General features: G+C 37.0%; 1 protein-coding gene across 2 annotated transcripts in view; it reads left to right on the top strand.

Annotated features, from left to right (window-relative positions):
* PTPN12 (protein tyrosine phosphatase non-receptor type 12) overlaps positions 1-13,520 on the top strand; it is a 93,162-nt gene that overhangs the window by 75,358 nt on the left and 4,284 nt on the right. For both annotated transcript variants that reach the window (XM_059396971.1, XM_059396970.1), the window contains exons 12-16: positions 1,243-1,331; positions 5,868-6,844; positions 10,969-11,046; positions 11,938-12,005; positions 12,812-12,842. In XM_059396971.1, the coding sequence (XP_059252954.1) occupies positions 1,243-1,331; positions 5,868-6,844; positions 10,969-11,046; positions 11,938-12,005; positions 12,812-12,842 (1,243 nt within the window). The remainder of the gene's footprint in view (positions 1-1,242; positions 1,332-5,867; positions 6,845-10,968; positions 11,047-11,937; positions 12,006-12,811; positions 12,843-13,520) is intronic.

The following is a 13,520-nucleotide window of genomic DNA, read 5'->3' as shown; positions in this document are numbered from 1 at the left end:
TATGTATTAATTTCACAACTCTTCTATTCACAGTTCTAAACACAACCTAAGATTCTTTAAACTGTATTGACTCTGGAACATCCATGTTAAGGAATATTACTGGTCCTCGAGACCAGCAAGAACAAGGAAATCCCTGAATTGGGCTCTGTCTGCCTTTTTGGGGTTTATTTGGTTAGGGAGTGATACAAAGGCTATATATGCTAATGGAGCAGGGCACTCTGTGGTGATAAAGGGAGGGCAAAGAGTGATTGAAATGCAATCTGGGCCTGCTTAAAAGTACTAGATAGCAAGAGGAATCCCCCCAAATTGGGAAAAGTAAAAGATAGAAGCCTTATTTTGTTGGCTTTATCCCCCCTTTCTGTACATGTTTAGATTATACTGGTAGTGATGCCTGAAAAAGGTGGTATCTTTTTTTATCTTTATATTCTTGGAAATCTGTAGCGTTTGAATAGCATTTATAGGAGCATTTGAAATGTGTTGAAAAGCCATGGTACACAATTAAGTTTTCAGTAACTGGAGATAGACTGGGTTTGTTTTTGTTTTTGTTTTAAGTTTATTTATTTATTTTTTAGTAATCTCTATCCAGTGTAGGGCTAAAACTCATGACCCCAAGATCAGGAGTCACATGCTCTTTTGATTGAGCCAGCCAGGAGTCCCAGACTGATTTTTTTGTTTTGTTTTGTTTTGTTTTAATCATTTAATTTTATTTATTTATTTATTTATATATTTCTAAAGATACATATATATTTTTTATTAACATATAATGTATTATTTGCCCTAGGGGTACAGGTCTGTGAATCGTCAGGCTTATACACTGCACAGCACTCACTGTAGCACACCCTCCCCAAATGTCCATAACCCCCCCCCCCTCTCCATACCACACCCCTCCACACACACCCCCGCATTTGTTGATATTAAGAGTATCTTATGGTTTATCTACCTCCCAATCCCATCTTGTTTCATTTTTTCCTTCCCTACCCTCAAACCCTCCACTTCGCCTTTCAAATTCCTCTATCAGGGAGATCATATGATAATTGATAGACTGTTCTTTGATACTAATTTTTCTCATTGAAGTTTGGCCCTTATTTAATCTAAAATATAGAGAATATAAAACTTTTTGTTGTTTGGGAAAATTGGCATTATTTTAAAAATTGAAAAGCCTAGAGGCAGTTTATGTGAAACATGAAAAAGGAGAATTATTTTTCTTCTAACTTTAATGAAGCATTTTTCCTCCCCTCTCAGGAGAATGAAATTAACACTGAAAATATGGTCAGCTCCATAGATCCTGACAAACAAGATTCTCCTCCTCCAAAACCACCAAGGACCCGCAGGTATTGTACGTCACATTTTCTTTGAAAGGATATTTTTATTTTACCCACTGTTAATTAAATTCTGATTATTTCCAAATTATTTTTATAACTTTTATCATTCTTTTGTCTTGGTTTTGGCATGTACATGGCAGCTGATTTGTTACTGGTGTACTAAAAATTCTGTTGCACTTTGGGTAAAATCTCAGTAGTACCCTGTACCAGAGTAGTGAACATAACCGTGAATTTATAGTAGCTCATATTTTGGTATGTAGTACAATTAAATTTTTAAATACTCTATAAAGATTTCAGTTTTTGCATAATGACTAAAAAAGTAATATTGTCAAAAATTGTATGCACATTAAAGAAATTAATAATATTACTAGCAAAGATGAGTTTGTTTCTCTCAGCATTTTATTACTTTCATACCAAACTCATTTGTAATAAAGTCAAGATATATTCTTGTATTCCTTTTTATTTCTTTTTTCTTTTAGGGTAGCTGCTAAGTCAGTTACGTGGTAGTATAGAAAGAATATAGGTAAAATCAGAAAGCTTTAGTTTCAAGTCCTTTTCACCTGTTTACCACCTTTGAAGTTGTGATTAAGTTACTTAACTTACTTGATCCCGGGTTGGTTTTGTTTTTTTGTTTTTTGTTTTTTCTTTTTTAAGATTTTATTTATTTATTTGACAGATAGAGATCACAAGTAGTCAGGGCAGCAGGCAGAGAGAGAGGGAAGCAGGCTCTCCACTGAGCAGAGAGCCCGATGCGGGGCTCGATCCCAGGATCCTGGGATCATGACCTGAGCCGAAGGCAGAGGCTTTAACCCACTGAGCCACCCAGGCGCCCTGGTTTTGTTTTTTTTTAAAAGTATTGTCCTAAGGATGAAATGAGATAAACTATGTGAAAATGCTACATATAGGACTTGGCACATACTAGATTTCCATTACATATTAGTTTTCTCATGATAGTGTAGAATTAAAATGGTGTTAATTGAATTACTTTTTAATTTTTTTTAAATTAACATAAATTGTATGTTGCCCCAGGGGTACAGGTCTGTGAATCGCTAGGTTTACATACTTCACAGCACTCACCATAGCACATACCCTCCCCAATGTCCATAACCCCACCACCCTCTCCCTCCCCATCACCCTCAGTTTGTTTTGTGACAGTAAGAGTCTCATAGTTTGTCTCTCTCCTGACCCCATCTTGTTTCATTTATTCCTTCCCTACCCCCCCAAGCCCCTCACATTGCCTCTCAAATTCCTCATGTCAGGGAGATCATATGATAATTGTCTTTCTTTGATTGACTGACTTTGCTAAGCATAATACCTGCTAGCTCCATCCACGTCGCAAATGGCAAGATTTCATTTCTTTTGATGGCTGCATAGTATTCCATTTTACACACAAACACACACACACACCACTTCTTCTTTATCCATTCATCTATTGATGGACATCCAGGTTCTTTCCATAGTTTGGCTATTGTGGACATTGCTGCTATAAACATTTGGGTACACGTGCCCCTTTGGATCACTCTGTTTGTATCTTTAGGGTAAATACCCAGCAATTGCTGGGTCGTAAGGTAGCTCTATTTTCAACTTTGAGGAACCTCCCTGCTGTTTTCCAGAGTGGGTGCATCAGCTTGCATAATTGAATTACTTTTAAAAGGAGGCACAGTAGAAGATCTGTAATAATAAACTATTAGAATGGCTTATCCAGGATCTTGTTTTAAGCAAAGATCTGCCCAAATGGATTGGCCATCCCTCAAAGTAGGACTTCTTTTATATAGGATTCAACAATTTTTTTTCTCCTTAAAAGTTTGCTAGACATTGGGGTACCTGGTTGGCTCAGTCGGTTAAGTTTGTGCCTTAGGCTCAGGTCATGATCTTGGAGTCTGAGGATCGAGCCCCATGTCCTGCTCCCTGCTCAGCGGGGAGTCTGCTTCTCCCTCTGCTCCTCCCCCTGCTCCTTCTCTCTTTCTCACTCACTCTCTCAAATAAATAAAATCTAAAAAAAAAAAGTGAGGGGCGTCTGGGTGGCTCAGTGGGTTAAAGCCTCTGCCTTCGGCTCAGATAATGATCTCAGGGTCCTGGGATCAAGCCCCGCATCAGGCTCTCTGCTTGGCAGGAAGCCTGCTTCCACCTTCTCTCTGCCTGCCTCTCTGCCTGCTTGTGATCTCTGTCAAATAAATAAATAAAATCTTTAAAAATAAAATGTGAGTGTTGGACACTATAGTGAACAATCCATATGTTGCATATATTTTTTGTGGCTGGGCTTAGAATAAGTTCTATTTAAGTGTTTTAAGCCTTGTTGTAACCTTACATCAAGGAAGGATGAGGAAAAAAAAAGTCTGTTAGTGTAATTACCAGTCACATTTGAGTAGCCACAAAAACCCACAAAGGGACACAAGGAAACTTTGAGGTGATGGATATATGTTTATTACCTTGATTGTGGTGATAGTATCACGGGTATATGCACATGTCCAAACTCATCACATTATACATAAAACATATTGGTTTTTGTTTATCAACTATACCTAAGTAAAGCTATTTTTAAAAATGTGAATTATCAACATATCCTACGCAGACTGCTTCCAAAAAGACTTAGAATATTCTTGATTAAGGGGTACCTGAGTGGCTCAGTCGGTTGAACATCTGACTCTTGATTTCATCTCAGGTCATGGTCTCATGGGTTGTGGGATCAAGTCATGTGTCTGGCTGTAAACTCAGCAGGAGTCAGCTTGAGATTCTCTCTCTCCCTCTCCCTCTGGCCCTCCTCACCCACACGCATACATGTGTGTACACGCTCTCTCAAATAAATCTTAAGAAAAAGATTACTGGTTAAATAAGCCTGCTTGAACACATTTAACTTTGGTCCCTCCATGAACTTCCTAAAATTATAGTGAAGGGATATAAAAATGTATAGAGATTAAAAAACAAAATTGGAGAGGGGTGGCATCAGATACGTCAACAAAATTGTAGAAAGCACATGGCCATTGAAAAGGGACTTAAAAAAAAGAGAAAGCTAAAACTTGCTTTCCTGTAGGTGGAGGTAACCTGTAAGAACCAACATGATTTTCTTTTTCTTTCTTTTTTTTTTTTTTTAAAGATTTTATTTATTTATTTGACAGAGAGATCACAAGTAGGCAGAGAGAGAGAGGAAGGGAAGCAGGCTCCCCACTGAGCAGAGAGCCCGATACGGGACTCGATCCCAGGACCCTGAGATCATGACCTGAGCCGAAGGCAGCGGCTTAACCCACTGAGCCACCCAGGCGCCCCCAACATGATTTTCCAAAGAACCCCCAGAAAAGCTCAGAAATTGGAAGGCCTCCTTAAGGCTGGTGTGTAGGATGGGACTAAAAACAAGAAGAGTATTGAAGTACTCTATAGAGTGTTTTGAGTATTAATGAGTTCATGATACCAGATTCCTTACATTAAATTGAGCAAAGGACTGCTTCTCCTTACATCATTTGGACACACAGGAAGGATTTACTCTGGAGCAGTTGAACCAGGGAGTCTCTGGATTCAAGGACATCAGGTCCAGGTGATGGTGGGGTTTGTAGTGCCTTGCTGCAAACAGGAATATGTTTGCTGAATGGTCAGATCCTCCAGCTCCCTTGCTGCCAGATTGCTGCTGGGAGAGAATCTCCCTCTGGAAGAACTAACCAACCCAAGAGATGAAATGTGTACTTATTCATGGTCGTGGCCCTCCAGTGGTTTGCAAGGGCGGTACTCAGTTACCATGCAGTTAGATGACCACTTAGCCACAAGCCTCAAGCCTTCCCCCTTACATAATATGTAGACATCTTATAGTAATTTTTAATACTCCATTCTTTTTTTTCCCAAAGATTTTATTTCTTTATTTGAGAGAGAGCAAGAGAGTGAATGAGTAGAGGTGGGGTGGGGCAGAGAAGAGAGGGAGAAGCAGACTCCCTGTTGAATGGGGAGCCTGATGTGGGGCTTGATCTCAGGACCCTGAGATCATGACCTGAGCTGAAGGCAGACACTTAACTGACTGAGCCACCCAGGCAGTTCTGCCTCCTGTATATAGTTCTTAAGGAGCAACTGAGGATATGGCCACCAAAACAAGGAAGTGGAACTAGAAAAACTAAGTTGGGACCTGGAAAACAGAAGGGTCTGACACAGGAGAGAACATCAGCTCTGTGGTGACCTAGGTAGTCAGTGGTACACACTGGAGCACAGGGCCAAGGATCTTAAAGGAACATCTGTGGTATTGAGAAGATGGAAAAGATACACAGTAGGAAGACAATGGAGAATGTGTGAGGGAAATCAAGAAATAGCAATTTATGCATTTTGAAATATTTTGAAATTATGGAAATGAATCTTAGAAGCAGCTATTTAAAAAAGATGAAAGTTCATGTCTCTGGATAGCGGAAGGGCTGTGGGAGGAGACTGCTGTTTTTCATAAAAAATTCTTGTATTGGTAAATAGTGCACATGTATTACCTTATTAACCATTATATTTTGTTTGACAGTTTATAATTTTTTATTCATAAAGGAATGAATATTCTTATTATACTCTTTTCTTACTGTTTTTCAGTTGCCTTGTAGAAGGGGATGCCAAGGAAGAAATACTTCAGCCACCAGAACCTCATCCAGTGCCACCCATCTTGACACCCTCTCCCCCTTCAGCTTTTCCAACAGTCACGACTGTGTGGCAGGACAATGATAGATACCATCCAAAGCCAGTGTTGCATATGGTTTCATCAGAACAACATTCAACTGACCTCAACAGAAACTACAACAAATCAGCAGATCTTCCAGGGAAAAATGAATCAGCTGGTGAACAGATGGATAAGAAATTGGAGCGAAATTTAAGTTTTGAGATTAAGAAGGTCCCCCTCCAAGAGGGACCAAAAAGTTTTGATGGGAACACGCTTTTGAATAGGGGACATGCCATTAAAATTAAATCGACTCCACCTTGTATAGGTGATAAAATCTCTAAGTCACAGGAATTGAGTTCAGGGGATCTAAAAGTTGATGATGTTTCTCAGAATTCTTGTGTGGACTGTAGTGCAACACAGTTGAATAAAGTTCCACTTACTCCACCAGAAGAATCACAGAAGAATTCATGCACACCTCCAAGGCCAGACCGCTTGCCTCTTGATGAGAAAGGACATGTAACATGGTCATTTCATGGACCTGAAAATACCCTACCCAGGCCTGATTCATCGGAAAGCAAATCCTCAGATATCCACTGTCAAGCAGTGAAAACTGTGAGTCTAACACCGAGCCCCGCAACACCAGCTGAGATCCAGGATCTTGCAGATCATCCCAACAGTCCGCCTCTATTCAGAGCACCCCTTAGTTTCACTAATCCTCTTCACTCTGATGACTCGGACTCAGATGAAAGAAACTCTGATGGTGCTGTGACCACAAATAAAACTAATATTTCAACAGCAAGTGCCACAGTTTCTGCTGCCACTAGTACTGAAAGCATTTCTACAAGGAAAGTATTGCCAATGTCCATTGCTAGACATGATATAGCAGGAACAATTCATTCAGGTGCTGAAAAAGGTAATAATAACAGTATCTAACACTTAAATATTTTATTCTGTGCCAGTCACTGTTCTAAGCATTTATCTGTATTAATTTTGCTCTATTCCACATTTCACTGTAGTACCTACAGCAGAATTTCAGTATCTTACATACTTTTTTCTAAAAGTAAGCTTTTGTATATTGTTTCCTTGATTTGGTTAATTGAATCATTAGTTTTTGTGTTTCCCAGATATTTCAGTTGATGTAACTGAAAATTTTTGTGTTTTTTTTTTTTCTTCCTGTGTTACAGTTTTTATTATTTTCTGTGGGTTAAGAGATTTAGCTCACTGAATAATTAGAAATCCTTTGGGGAAGATAGAATGGCTTAAAGTAACAATGACACAAATAATGTGGGATGGCTTGACTGGCCATTTAATTTCATCCACGTTTATCACAAATACTGGTTAATCATCTTTTTCTGCTTGTTTAACTACAAAACACCTTTTAAAACAATTCTCTTCACAAAATACTTGCAAATGAAGCTACTTTCAACTCTGAGATTAACCAAGAAGCAAAATTGCAACTACTTAGCAGAATACAGGAAATTTAAGTCAGTAGTGAATGTGATATATCCTCCTTATCTAAGTCACTGCTACTATTATTTAATTAATGACTCTCTTTTTAAAACTGTCTTAGGTTTTCAAGGTAATACGTACATTTGGTTCCCAAGATGTATTGTTGGTTGTTGAAACTCATATTTAATCTACTAAAAAAAAACCTGGCTGCCTTCTTAAATAGGCCATAAAGTTGAGAGCTAATGTAATAAACACAAAAGCTATTACGGGTAGATTGATTATCAGTGGTCATTTACTTGTCAGTGAACTTTGGTCTTGACTTACATAGGTTGGTATTTACAAAGTGCAGGCAAAGTAAGTACTGTGAACTTGAAAGATAACTTCGTTTTTCTATTTCTAACCTAATAAGTACCACTCATACTATGGTGCCTTTATTTCCCCCAGCTCCCACATACTGTGTTTTTTAATCTTGAGAATGTATCTGGAAGAGTAAGGAGAATCTAAGTAGTTTCTTAAATTTACAGGATTCTCTGTAGTCTTGATTCTTCTCTGTGTGTGTGTGTGTGTGTGTGTGTGTGTGTGTGTGTGTGTGTTAAATAAATAAAATAAGATTTTATTTATTTATTCCAGAGAGAGAGTGGAGGTGAGGGAGAAGCAGTAGGAAAGGGACAAGCAGACTCCATGCTGAGTACAGAGCCCAGTGCAGGGCTCCATTTCAGGACCCCAAGATCACAACCCAAGCTGAAGCTAAGCGTCAGACACTTAACTGACTGAGCCACCCAGGCACCCCTCTTCTGGATCTTCAGAAGATGATGGTTACCGCCATAAATACTACTTTACCAGTTAGCCATAATTTAAAATTGTTAATATTTTTTTCTTCCTCCACTTTGGAGTTTGAAAAATGACTGCCAAGCTATAACTATGCAAGAAAATGAGTTGAAATTTTCATTTTAGGTTTTTGTAGCATGTCAGGCATGTATCTTGTACCTAGGAAATATATTTCTTTAAACCATTCATGGAAATAGAATTTGGTGTGAGGACAGAAAGGATATGCTCATAAAAAGATATTACTGCCTGATGAGTCTTTCTCTGATAATAGAAGGAGTTCCTTTAAAATACAAAATACTGTGTAAGGATAGTTGAAATCATCCTGCTGTATACCACCTCACTTGTATTCTCTCTATTTTATTTGTATGCCAAGGCAAAGATAGTTATAAATGTGATTTATGGTTTCCTTTTGCCCTATTCTAACTATACTAAATGGGTTTGGTATTAACTGAAAATTTTCCTGTGTAAGTATTCCATACTATGACTTGACAACAACAAGGAGTCCTATTTTTAATGTTTAGTTTAATTTGCTTTATAGATGAATCACTGGCATAAGAATTAGGTTTTTGTTTGCTTGTTCTAGAACTTGTTAGGGAGTTAAACAGAATAATTTTGTTTTGATTCCTTAAACACCCTTTTGTGTAAGTTACTGCCTGACAAAAATTCCTGGCTGTGAATTCTTATTTTAATATTGACTCAGGCCTCCTGAAAGATTTCTCCAACTTGGCTACACTAAGTCCCCATTCAGTGTATGATTTGCAAAAAGCCTGTGTAAAATATGCAGTCCTTGGTTGGATACCCTATAAAACAGAAGTTCATAACATAGGAAAGGCGATCCCGAAATCCAAGGAAAAACATGGAGCTGAGAAGCAAGAGCCACAGTTAGAAAATAAAAGCCTTTAAGAATAAAGATTGTCATGAGAAAAAGAGATACAAAGTTTCTGGAAAGATAACTGATATTTGATGTAAACTAAGCAAGACTACTCTTCCTGATTTGTTCACTTTATTATGAAATGGCACAGTGGGAGTTTATGTATCCCTTCCTTCCAGCAGACATCCTTTCAGTTGTGAGCGGTTACTAATATAAAGGCAAGGGAAGAATGGTGATGGCTGTAATTATTACCACTGGATAAGGTGGATTGTTCTATAGTGGCTTAACTTTATATGCAGGAGAGAGTTCCAGTTCCAGTGATGGACTGTGTATAAAGTAATGAGCTGGAATTCTTTTCTCAGCAGGATCCAGAAGCTGTATTTTCTTTGGTCTTTAGTTAAATAAATGTAGGAAGGATAAGAGCAATCCTACTAGCTCATGCTAGTTGAAACTTGAAAAGGCTTTGCTGATTTTTCAGTCTCATTATACAAAGCCTGTCAGATATGGTTAAATAGCGAAGTACCATGGCAAGATTGTTCTTTTTTTTTTTTTTTTTTTAAAGATTTTATTTATTTATTTGACAGATTACAAGTAGGCAGAGAGGCAGACAGAGAGAAAGAGGAGGAAGCAGGCTCCCTGCCGAGCAGAGAGCCCAACGTGGGACTCGATCCCAGGACCTCGAGATCATGACCCGAGCTGAAGGCAGAGGCTTCAACCCGCTGAGCCACCCAGGCGCCCAAGATTGTTCATTTTTTAAAGAGAATAGTTGTTGGGCCCAGACAAAATAATACAAGATTCTTGTATTTCCCTTTCCTCACTCCATCCTTTCTAAACTGAGAATAAATACACAGAATTATATCCTCACATTTTCTTTCTCTGTCTCCAGTGAAACCTCAAAAGATCTAATACAGAGACACCTGGGTGCCTCAGTCGGTTAAGGGGCTGCCTTCAGCTCAGGCCATGATCCCAGGATCCTGGGATCAAGCCTACGTCCGGCTCTCTGCTCAACTGGAAGCCTGCTTCTCCCTCTCCCTCTGCCTGTTGCTCCCCCTGATTGTGTGCACATGTGCTCTTTCTCAGATAACTAAATAAAATCTTTTAAAACGAAATCTAATATGGTCTATGTTATAAGTTAACTGATGAGACTCACTTAGTGCATTATCTTTTCCTAGAGTGATTTTGTTTTTACTGGTGAAAAGCTTTAATATGATTTCAGTCAGTATTCTCAGAGTAGGTCATATGCCACTGTTCAGAAGATTTTAGGCATTAAATAAATGAACATTCAAAAAAGTTTAATAGTTCTGTGTATATTAGAAAAATAACACTTCAAATTTGGTATTTGTCGTTACTGTTTAAAATATGACCCAAAAAATTAATGAAATGTGACCAAAGGGCATAGTTAAGTTAAAAATGAGTGGAATTTAAGTTAAAAATGAGTAAATAGGACAGATGGTAGTATGTAATACGGCACAATTCATGAAAGGAATTAAGTAATTGATTCCAGTTTGGGAAACACTGGCTTAAGTCAAATGACCAAAGCTTTCCTTCATGGAACCAAAGCATCATCTGAAAACCCTTGCTTTCTACTGAAAACTGCTTCCGACACAGAGGGCAGAGTGAGTAACATCTGCAGGGTGTCAGGAAAGTCAGGAGAGAATGCAGCAGTGATGGGAGTTCATTTGTTCATTAAGCTTCATAATTCTTGATATCGAGTCAGGTAGTAAGGATTTCTTGTTTTTTGCTTTTTTAAAAACTGGCTTTCTTAGATACTTGTGGAATTGATTTTTAGAATGTCAGAGTTTTCTTGGTTAGATAACAGATTGATTCTTTAATGAATTAATATTCTTTAACAAGTTTATAATTGTCTGAATCTTATGTATTTAATATAGATGTTGACGTTAGTGAAGATTCACCTCCTCCGCTACCTGAAAGAACTCCTGAATCTTTTGTATTAGCAAGTGAACATAGTGAGTGTCTTTTCTGCTTTTACATACTTCATACCATATTAATAAAATCCAAAAAACATGGCTGATTTTAGTCTAGTTGCTGCTGAATTGCATAATAAAATTCAAGAGGTTTGAATTGATACTGACAAATGTTTTTAATTCCTTATATGAAAAAAACTTTATTTTTTTAAATACTTGAAAATGATATTTTTTATTTGCAAGATTGCTAAAATGTTACTTAATTTTAGTTAAATTCAGTATAGTTGTATTTGAAAGTTGGTGTCTTTTCATTCACTAAATATAGCACTTATTTATGAAAAGGCATTAATTGCTTCACTGGGTGCCATTTTAGGTAAGTAAATATTTAAATTGGGTTGTAGGTGGCATCAGTTCAGTTGGTGTGAATTGAGGGAGATGTTAGGCCACCTGAGTATTAGTGAGAACTGGGAGAAAGTGATAATATTTCAGAGCCTTGATAATGTATTTCTCCTCTGTCTCTTCTTAAAAAAGAGTATAGAAACAGCTTTAAAGTGTTTACAGCGTCTCATGCTTAGTGGGGTCCTCCCTAGTCTTACCTGAGTTATATTTTACCAATATTTTATTAATTTCAGCTGATTTCAAGAATGTTAAAAACCCTGAAGCCATATACTTCAGTACTACTAAATGAGTACATCTAAGTCTATTTCATGTGTAGATTATAATGAGCTTATTTATAGTAACATAATAAACTCGGATGACTGAATTCCTTTAATTAAATCTTAAGAAAGGAAACCTAAGGGGATTTTCTTGAATTAATAGATAAGAGATTATTTTATGGAAGTGATAGTTTCTAAAATATAGGGACTATTTGTGTCTTTAGTGCAAGAAATTTAAGAATTAAACATGTTAATTGTAAGATTTCATTTTTCTCAGATACACCTGTGAGATCTGAATGGAGTGAACTTCAAAGTCAGGAACAGTCTGAACAAAAAATAACCGAAGTGAGTCCTTTTGGGATTGGAACAGCTATATACTCAGTATTTTTGTTCTTTTGTTATTTTATCTTAGTTTGTTACAGAAACTGTCACCTTAAGACCATTAAATACAATTTTTGATCATGACTTCATTTTCTAGACTGTTTCTGAAATTTCTAAATTATGATGTTCTAAATCATTTTGGAGGTGCGACTAGTACAGGAGTTATATTTTCAGGGTCGTGATACTTTCTTAGATGTTCCCTCCCACTAACACTAAGTACATTGTCCCATCCTTTGGTTTGTCTGGTCACAAGACATTTCCTTTCACATTCAGGTAATGTTTGGTAGCTAAATATATTAGTCATGGGAAATACCATTTTTCATCAACATTAATATTTTCCATATTTCCCCCATATTATAATGTCTCCCAAATTAAGGTACATCTTACAGTTGATTAAGAAACATAATACACTTGGCACATAAAATAGTGGTAACCTGTACTAATGATGTTATATCTTATGTTATCATAATTTGATGAATATGGTAGAGGACTGGCAAAATGGAGTTGCATCGTGCTTTGTGTAGTAGCTCCTGCATTTTCCGTTTCATCTAGAAGGAAAAAGTAGTTCCCCTGTCTTTCTCATCTCAGTATAAAATACCATAGCATTTAAAAATTTTAAGCCTAATTGAAAACACCATTGTTTTCTTTCCCTTTGACAGTGAGAATTTTAGTAGATCTTGATTTCTTGGGATATATACTCAGACCAAATTTTTTCTTATTTGTTATAAAAGGGATATATTGTAATAGCTATTCAAATATCTTCCTTTTAGGGCTTGATACCCTCTGGCACTGAAAAATGTGGTAAGTTAGATTTTTTTCCTTTTTTTTTATAGATTATATAAATTAATCTTCATTAAATAGCATGACTCATGGTGTACTGAACCTGAACTATGTAGTGTAATTCTTCTAAATTAATTGCTGTCTCAGATATTATTAATCTGGAAAGTGACATTTACCAATTGGTAGTTACAGGCTAATGGAGAAAAATTTATTTTAAAAATATTTTTTCTGTGTTTTAATTTCTGTTGCTTATAAAAACACTTAGAATCTGGATCTGACTGTGATTTGAATAAATGTCCCAAATTCATCTAGATTATTGAATGAGGTCCCTAGAAATCAGTTGTTTGGAATTCTTCCTTTTAGCACTTCGCATCCGTGAAGACCAGTAAGATTATAAGGCTTAGCCCAATGTTATAATCCCAAATTAGAAAATTTTTCTGCCACATTTCTTATATTATCCTGGTAAAATATATTAAGTTATTATTATTAATTCCTATAAATCGGTGCCATGAAAGCAGCTCATCAAACAGCCTAACCTGTATAGTTCCCCCAGTTCATCAGTCATCTCTGCCCTTGCCCTCCCTTCTTTTTTTTTTTTTTTTTTAATTTTATTTATTTATTTGACAGAGAGAGATCACAAGTAGGCAGAGAGAGAGAGAGGAGGAAGCAGGCTCCCTGCTGAGCAGAGAGCCCGATGCA

Source organism: Mustela nigripes, chromosome 4 (assembly GCF_022355385.1).
Source record: "Mustela nigripes isolate SB6536 chromosome 4, MUSNIG.SB6536, whole genome shotgun sequence".
Taxonomy (NCBI): domain Eukaryota; kingdom Metazoa; phylum Chordata; class Mammalia; order Carnivora; family Mustelidae; genus Mustela; species Mustela nigripes.
This window is presented reverse-complemented; position numbering and strand designations above follow the sequence as displayed.